Here is an 8,235-nt window from a genome sequence, read left to right as displayed (position 1 = left end):
GAGGCTCGGAGTGAGGCAGGGGGCGGAGCGTGGGAGTGAGGCACGGGCCGGAGCGTGGGAGTGAGGCTCGGAGTGAGGCAGGGGCCGGAGCGTGGGAGTGAGGCTCGGGGCGGAGCGTGGGAGTGAGGCTCGGAGTGAGGCTCGGGCCGGAGCGTGGGTGTGAGGCGTGGGGCTTTCATGTAGACAGGGACCTGGAGTCCCGGGCGTCTGCACAGCAGCCTGCACAGCACATCAGGGCGTAGGCCTGGGTGGCCTCACCTCTGAGTGGGGATGTGTTACTCAGCTTGGCTGCTCTGGGGCCGTGTGACCCAGTGCCGGTGGCAGAACCTCTCAGTCCTTCAGTTTCCTTTTCTGTAAAACAGGAGGGCAGTCCTAACAGCTGCCGTGAGGTTGCCAGAGTTGATGAGGTAAATTGCGTAAAGTGCTTGGACCAAGGCCTGGCTCAGAGCACAGCCCTGTGACTCCTGCTGTGGGCCTGCCTGGGCGGTGCCTGTTCCTGCCTCCTGGAGCTGAGGAGGGTGCCCCATGGGGTGGTGGTGCTGGGGGACGTGTAGGTGGTTCTAGGGGACGTGTAGGTGGTTCTGGGTTTTCTGTTAACAGCAGTGCTGCGGGGCCCTTGTGTGCATCTGTCTCCACGCACTGGGACGCTGAGGAGTTTGCTGGCTCAGGGGACTGAGGGTGGCCGGCCTCAGAAGCCCCTCACAGGCCATGCTTTCCACGCCCCCAGCCCCATGGCCTGGAGGTGGAGGTGGATGGAGTCGTCCCTCATCTCTGTGGTCTCTATACGGCTTCGTCGGCAGGAGAACAAAGCTGTTCTGTTCTTTGAAACCCCACCTCGCTTCCCCTGAAATGTCTCTGAACCCAGGCGGAACCTTGGGAGCACAGAACGTCCCAGAAACAGCTTGGCACAGCATCAATGGGATATGTGGGAGGGCCTGGCCCCTACCTTTGGGAGCAGGAAGAAGTGCTGTGGTTTCTCTTGAGGCGGGCATAACACATGCTAAGTGAGAGGAAAGGGTTGCTCGGCCAGTGCAGACGGACAGACTCCAGCTCTTGGCGGTGCAGACAGGCAGACTCCAGCTCTCAGCAGTGCAGATGGACAGGGTCCAGCTCTCACTGGAACCCTCTCCTGCCTTTGCTTGCTGGGCACACTGGGTGCTGTGAGATTTGGAGACGTCCCCGAAGACTCAGGCCCTCCAGGAGCCTCCCTGAACCCACGTGTTCCTCCTGGCTGCTCTCGCTGCCCTCCTTTAGGATTTGTTTTTCAGCAAGTGAGCTGACTGGCTTGGACTCTAAAGCAGGGTGTTGGGTGTGTTTCTGGGGACCGTGCTGTGCTCCGCAAGTGCTGGTTCAACATCCTCACAGACCCGGCTGCCCTTGCATGGATTCCAGGATGCCGGGAGCGCCCTGGGCTTTGGTGACGCCTTCCAGGCTTGGTGGAAGCTTCTCAGTGGGAGGTGGGCTGGCTGACCCGAGGTTCCCGAGACACACAAGGGGTCTCTGGCCTGCCCTCGGAGGGCTGGGATGAGGACAGGACCCCAGGCGCTTGGGAGCCTCCGCAGTTGCAGAACCACATGAACGGCCTGGGGACGTCCCTTCCCACAGGGTCTGGCATGTGGTTCCTGGGAGCCCCCGCTCCAGCCTCCTCCAGATGCCATGGGGGGCCTGCTGGTTTAGGACCCCTTAGCCAGCTCCATCTGTGGCTGTGGGCTGGCTCCCGGCACCCTGTACCCACACTCTCGGGGTCAGCTGTCTGTGCGGCCTGATCAGGAGGCCCCCGCGTAGCTTCCCTGATGCCGTCTCTGTGGCTCAGGGGCAACTCCCTAGGGAGTGAGGGCAGGCGTCACTCTCCCCTGCACTGGGACCCTTCTGCCTGCTCCCCTTCCCTCGCCCCTGCCATGCTGCGCTGCTGGGGAGTGAGGCAGGTGCGTCGTGCACCTGCCCTGGGTGCCATGGGAGCTGGTGGTCGGGACAGGGGACTTGGCCTCCTCCACGCAGCCCCGCAGCCCCTCTGGGCTCCCATGCCACCCACTGTGAGTACAGTACTCACGATGACATTGTCTATTCCACAGACCTCGACGGAGCTGGAGGCGCTCTTTGGTTTTTGAGTTTTTTTGTTGTTGTTTTTCCTTTTTGTTCCCTCCACCCTCTGTCTAATGGCTAGAGGTGCTTATGTTTCAGCAAACTCACCTCCGGGAAGCATTTTACTAGGCCTGATCATGCACAAAGAAAGACTTCCGCTTGCGCCACGGGCCCCACGCATTGTAGGGACTGTTCTGCTCCGGCCACCCTGGCTCCAGGGCTGCGCTCCCCGGCCTGTCTGGGGGGCCACGTTGTCCTGTTCCTCCTGCCACGTGGCCCATTGTGCATGCCCAGGACGCAGCTCATGCCCTGTGTGACCGGCCACGTGAGCTCAGCCACAAGCAGCCCTGCGGACACTGGGGCTGTTTCCACTTTGTGGGTGTTGCACGTCTTGCTGCCGTGAACGTTTGTCTAGATATTTTGCGGGGGACGTGTTTTCAGTTCTCCAGTGCGCACCTAGGAGTTGTAGGTGGGGTCACAGGCTGCACTTCATTTGGCAGGGAGCTGGGACGATGCTGCCACAGAGCTCATTCGCGACTCTGCCAAGGGTTTGCTTTTTCTTTTTTCTGTTTTTTGTTTTTTTTGTTTTTTTGCTGTGTCGTCCAGGCTGGAGTGCAGTCGTGCGATCGTGGCTCACTGCAGCCTTGACTTCCTGTGCTCAAGAGATCCTCTCACCTCACCCTCTTAAGTGGCTGGGTCTACAGGTGTGCACCACCCCCCCCAGCTAATTTTCCTATTTGTCATAGAGACAGAGTCTCACTGTGTTGCCCAGGGTGGTCTTGCACTCCTTGGGCTCAAGCGATCCTGCCCCCTCAGCGTCCCAAAGTGCTGGGATTACAGGCGTGAGACTCCGCGCCCAGTCTTTTCTTTTTTCTTTTGTAGAGACAAGGTCTCTGTCATCCAGGCTGACGTGCAGTGGTGCGACCCGCTTACCACAGCCTTGACCTCCTGGGCTGAAGCCATCTTTTGCCTCCACCTCCCAAGTGGCTGGGACTACAGGTGTGCGCCACCACGCCCACCTCCTACCCAGGGTTGTTACTGGGGTGGTCACGTGGGCAGCTTCTGCCTGGGATGGGCCACAAAGCCAGACTCCCAGCAGGGACACGAGTGTTCCACATAAGCTGCGTCGTTGGTTCCCTGACGCCCATCAGGCTGGGGGGTGGGAAAGCCGAGCCCCCAAGTGCCTGCAGAGCCCACCTGGTGCAGGCCTCGCCGCCTCGGGGCTGCTGCTCGCACTTCGGCACCTTCCCCTGACTGGGCCCGTGTTCCTTGAGACCACACCACACCCCCATTCATTTTCCACACTCTGAGTTGTGCCTCCCAAGCCCAGGGCAGCCAGGCTTGGCAGAGCCTCTGCCTTGAGGCCAGCATGCCCAGTGGCCCCTTTGAGAGGATTTCCTGGAGCTTCCTGTCTGAGCTTCCTGGCCTGAGGGCATTGGGAAGGAGCCTGCGGAGCTGGAGGTCAGCGGGTGGACGGGTCGCGCTGTCCTGGCTTTTGGAGTGTGGAGCCGGAGCGGGCGGGACAGGTGACCTGCTGCTGGGGTTGGTGGTCCCTGCTGCAGGGAAGGGGCAGCTGGTGTGAACACAAGGAGCTGCAGGACTGGAGAAGGCCAGGGCCAGGAACCTGCCAATGGACACCAGCGAGGGGCCAGGCACGGCCCGGACTCCCTGGCCGGCTGGAGTCGGACAGGAGCGCCACGTTCCTTGGGCTGCCCAAGTTGCCGCTTGTTTGGCCTCTGTTTTTTCATCTGTAAATGGAGTGAGTTCTACACAAGATCCAAGTGCCCTCCCCTGTTTGAGAAGGTTCTTGTGGGCTCTGGGCTCATCCCACCTCCCGCAGTGGGCAGGAGGCCACTGAGAGGTGCAAGACCATGCCCCCTGTTTCGAGAAGAAGCTGGGCCTCAGAGGAGCCTGGGGCCTGTGTCTGAGACCCGGCCAAGTGCTGGACGTCTCCCCTTCCTCACGGCTGTTATGGCTGAATTACATCCCCACAAATTCTCATGTTGCAGCCCTAACCCCAGCACCTCAGAGTGGGACTGGATTTGGAGATGGAGCCCCTACAGAGGTCATCAGGTTAAAAGAGGCCATCAGGGCTCTGCGTGGGCCGTGATCCAAGCTGATTGGTGTCCTTGTAAGAAGACGAGATGAGGGACACACACAGAGGGACAGCGCACACAGAGGGACAGCGCCATGAGGACACAGGGAGTTGACGCCGTCCGCAAGCCCTGGGGAGAGGCCTCAGGAACCAGCCTTGGAGACGCCTTGACTTTGGACCCAGTGCCCAGGACAGCAGGAGAACTGGAGCCGCCTGGTTGCAGTCCTTCCCGATGCCACCCTGTATTAGTCCATTCTCACACTGATAATTGTTGGGAAAAGGGCTTGTGGGATTCCTGTATAAACTGGCCATAAAAAAATGGGACAATAAGTTGTGGAAAGCCACAAGAGGCCTCTGAGGAGGAAAGCCTCCTAGTTGCGGTCATGTTCCCATGCTCAGAGCGAGACCCGCTCTCTTATCTGTAAACACGGTGTTCAAGGAGAAAGCGTTGGAATGTGGACAGACGTGCAGGCTCCTGGGTAAGCCGCTCCCACTAGCTACTCTCTGATAAGTTAAAGATATGCTGTTTGAACACCAAGGGGATTCCTTTAAACCGCTATTGCCATAGATTACGCCTGTGACGTACTGCCTCCCTTTCACCGTTTCGCCCTGAACATTTGCTTCTTAGATCTAAGTGATTGTACTCAATAAATGGTGTGGACACCAGAGCTCGGTGCCTTTTGCAGCCTCCATTTTGCAGCTGGCCCCTGGACTCCCACCTTTATGAACTCTTCCTTTCTTTTTTTTTTTGAGACAGAGTCTCGCTCTGTTTCCCAGGCTGGAGTGCAGTGGCGTGATCTCCGCTCACTGCAAGCTCCACCCACCAGGTTCATGCCATTCTCCTGCCTCAGCCTCCCGAGTAGCTGGGACTACAGGCGCCCGCCACCACGCCTGGCTAATTTTTTGTATTTTTAGTAGAGACAGGGTTTCACCGTGTTAGCCAGGATGGTCTCAATCTCTTGACCTCATGATCCGGCCGCCTCGGCCTCCCAGAGTGCTAGGATTACAGGCATGAGCCACTGTGTCCAGCCCCACCTTTATGAACTCTTAACCTGTCTCTTCTCATTCCTTTGTCACCACCGGACTTTGGGTACCCTACGGGTGGTGTTGAGGCTGGTCCCCAACACTAATAAAGGTGTACCTGAGACTGGGTCATTTATAAAGGAAAAAGGTTTAATGGACTCACAGTTCAGCAGGGCTGGGGAGGCCTCAGGAAACTTACAGTCATGGCAGAAGTGGAAGCAAACACGTCCTTCTCCACATGGCAGCAGAAAGGAGAAGTGCAGAGTGAGGGGCCCAGGGTTTTAAAAGCCCCTTAAAACCATCAGCTTTTGTGAGAGTTCAGTCCCTATCATGAGAACGGGATGGGGGAACCGCCCTATGATTGAATGACCTCCTGCCAGGTCCCTCCCACAACATATGGGGATTATGAGAACTACAATTCAAGATGAGATTTGGGTGGGGACACAGCCAGGCCATGTCACCTCCCCAGCAGTGGTGAGTCCCATCCTGCTTGGAAAGATATTCAGAATCCGAGGGCAGAAAAGACCAGGAGAGACCATTGCTTGCCTCCCTCTTCCTACCCCTCATCCCAAACCCCGTCCCGGCCTGGCAGAAGCCTCCCCAGGACACACCCTGTACCGGAGGGGCAGGCTGCTGTGTGAGGCACTGACCTTGCCCATGGTGGATACCCCCTGCCCCTCCTGACCCGCAGTGACTGTTAACCCAGAGTCCATCAGGGGCTTGGTTGCTGGCAGACCCACCCCTCAGTGTGTCTACTCTGGTGTCCTGGGCAGAGCACAGGGCAGGTGCCCCCAGATGCACACCCCAGATGTGGCACCGTGCCTGGAGCATTGCTTCTGATGGCAGGCTCAGTACTTTTGCGCCACACGTGCTCCCGTACGACAGCTCCTGGAGAAAGCCAAAGGCGTCCCTGCCAGCGGGAGCCAGTGACTGGTACGCAGGAGGGCCCTGAGGGGCAGGAGCCATGGAGCCATCTTCTGGTGTGGGAATTCAGGGGGTGTTAGCCACAGGGCATGGCGCGTGGGCTCAGAGCTGGCCATGACCTACCAGTGTGTGATACTTGGACTTTGCTGTTGTAGGAATCCGTACGTCAGAGTTTTCCTTATTTGCTGAAAAAGGCCTGCGTTAGAGGATGATGCACGTGGGAGGAGACCAGGAGCCCCTCGACGTGAGGCGTGGCGAATGTGAGGTCTCCATGGTGGACCCTACCCTGTGTGGATGGCTGCCCCCTGGGCGTGCTTTGAGCTGGAGCTGTGGTTGGGTCCCACAGTGCAGAAAGGGCTCCCGGGGGCTGGTGGTCCCGCCTGCAGGAAGCCAATGCGTCTGTCCTCACACCTTGATATGCCTGTCTGCCTGGGGTGGACACTTCACCCTGGCTACCCATCGGGCCAAGGGCAGGTTGTATACACCTGGGCTGAGGCCTCGTTCTCATTTACATTTGTCTTTTGCTCAGGAGTTGATCTAAGACCGGCTCTAATTGCACCTTAATAAGCTTGTTGGGGTTTGGACGTAACAAGCCTTACCTGCCGGGGTGTCCGGGTGACAGTGGCCAGTGGCCGAGCACCCCGGCCTGAATAGCTGGGAGCTCATGCAGGAGACTCTGGGAAACAAGAGGCTGTGGTGTTGTGGGGAAAGAGTAGCCGGGGCATTCCGGACAGCAATGGGGGAGCACCACAGCTGTGAGCTGGTGTGTCTCTCCCCACGCCCCGCCTGTACCTGGGACGTAGCTCCCACAGGAACTGGCAGTGGGAGGGTGGGGGCCACTGAGGCCGTAGTAACAACCCTGACAGTGTAGGGTCAGGGGGCTCACAGGGACTTGAGGCGTCCGGTCTGGACAGCTGTCGGGACCTGCCAAGCACTGTGCCTGGTGACCTCCTGCGGGCCTTGTGCCAGTCCATGGGGAGGAGCCGTCCACCAGGCAGCCTCGGGGAGAGTGGGCGGGTGTTGAGGGAGGCCCGCAGCCCCACGGCTGGCCCCCTTGTGTCTGAGCCCCCATGGTTTCCTCTGCCTCTAGGCTATGCCCACTGGAAGGGCCAAGTGCTGAATTCAGATGAGCTGCAGGAGTTGTACGAAGGCCTGAAGCTGAACAACGTGAATAAATATGACTACGTGCTGACAGGTGGGTGCCACGGCGAGCTGCTGCAGGGGACTACAGACCCCACTCCAGTCAGGGTGGGCTCAGGGAGGTCCAGAGCACCCTCACCCTGGGCCCATCTCGGGTCCCTGCTCTTTCAAGGAGGGCCTTGGCGTGCCCAAGCCACCGTCACACCCCCGATAGCCTGCGGGGTCCTGGCCACGCCATGCCTGCCTTGACAATGACTGTCCTGGCTGTGCAAAGTCACCCCCACTCCTGTGGCCACACTGGGGTTCCGGTGCCCAGGGGAGGGTACAGGCAGAGTGTTGGGAGTGCTGGCCGGGGCAGGACAGGTGGGTGGGACACTCAGCTAGGCCTAACCTGGTACACTGGCATCCTTTGTCAACTTTCTGATGAAACAAAAAATTGTATTTTTTTTTTTTTTTTTTTGAGGCGGAGTCGCGCTCTGTCACCCGGACTGGAGTGCAGTGGCCGGATCTCAGCTCACTGCAAGCTCCGCCTCCCGGGTTTACGCCATTCTCCTGCCTCAGCCTCCCCAGTAGCTGGGACTACAGGCGCCCGCCACCTCGCCTGGCTAGTTTTTGTATTTTTAGTAGAGACGGGGTTTCACTGTGTTAGCCAGGATGGTCTCGATCTCCTGACCTCGTGATCCGCCCGTCTCGGCCTCTCAAAGTGCTGGGATTACAGGCTTGAGCCACCGCGCCCGGCCAAAAAATTGTATTTCTATACATGTTTATTATTGTAATAATTATTATTATTACTATTTTTGAGACAGGGTCTCACTCTGTGGCCCAGGTTGGAGTACACTGGCACAGTCATAGCTCACTGCAGCCTCAACCTCCCGGGCTCAGGTGATCCTCCTGCCGCAACCTCCCAGGTAGCTGGGAGTAAAGGCATGCACCACCACTCCCAGCACTTTTTTTTTTTTTTTTTTTTTTTT

The 8,235-nt window shown here is 58.6% G+C and overlaps 2 protein-coding genes and 1 pseudogene across 2 annotated transcripts in view; 2 read left to right on the top strand and 1 right to left on the bottom strand.

Annotated features, from left to right (window-relative positions):
* Nucleotides 1-2,363, bottom strand: part of LOC111527301 — a 42,105-nt pseudogene extending 39,742 nt beyond the window's left edge.
* Nucleotides 2,364-3,153: 790 nt separating this feature from the next.
* Nucleotides 3,154-3,664, top strand: LOC111526564. The gene is given in 2 exon segments (XM_023192323.2): nucleotides 3,154-3,368; nucleotides 3,370-3,664. Coding segments are annotated over 2 exon segments (510 nt in total).
* Nucleotides 3,665-6,294: 2,630 nt separating this feature from the next.
* The window catches only part of PDXK (pyridoxal kinase), a 23,174-nt gene continuing 21,233 nt past the window's right edge, over nucleotides 6,295-8,235 (top strand). Inside the window, exons 1-2 of the mRNA XM_026447437.1 lie at nucleotides 6,295-6,384; nucleotides 7,215-7,319. Coding sequence (XP_026303222.1) covers nucleotides 6,333-6,384; nucleotides 7,215-7,319 — 157 coding nt within the window. The 5' untranslated portion in view covers nucleotides 6,295-6,332. The remainder of the gene's footprint in view (nucleotides 6,385-7,214; nucleotides 7,320-8,235) is intronic.

The sequence above is a fragment of the Piliocolobus tephrosceles genome, chromosome 19 (assembly GCF_002776525.5).
Source record: "Piliocolobus tephrosceles isolate RC106 chromosome 19, ASM277652v3, whole genome shotgun sequence".
In the NCBI taxonomy this organism is placed as follows: Eukaryota; Metazoa; Chordata; class Mammalia; order Primates; family Cercopithecidae; genus Piliocolobus; species Piliocolobus tephrosceles.
This window is presented reverse-complemented; position numbering and strand designations above follow the sequence as displayed.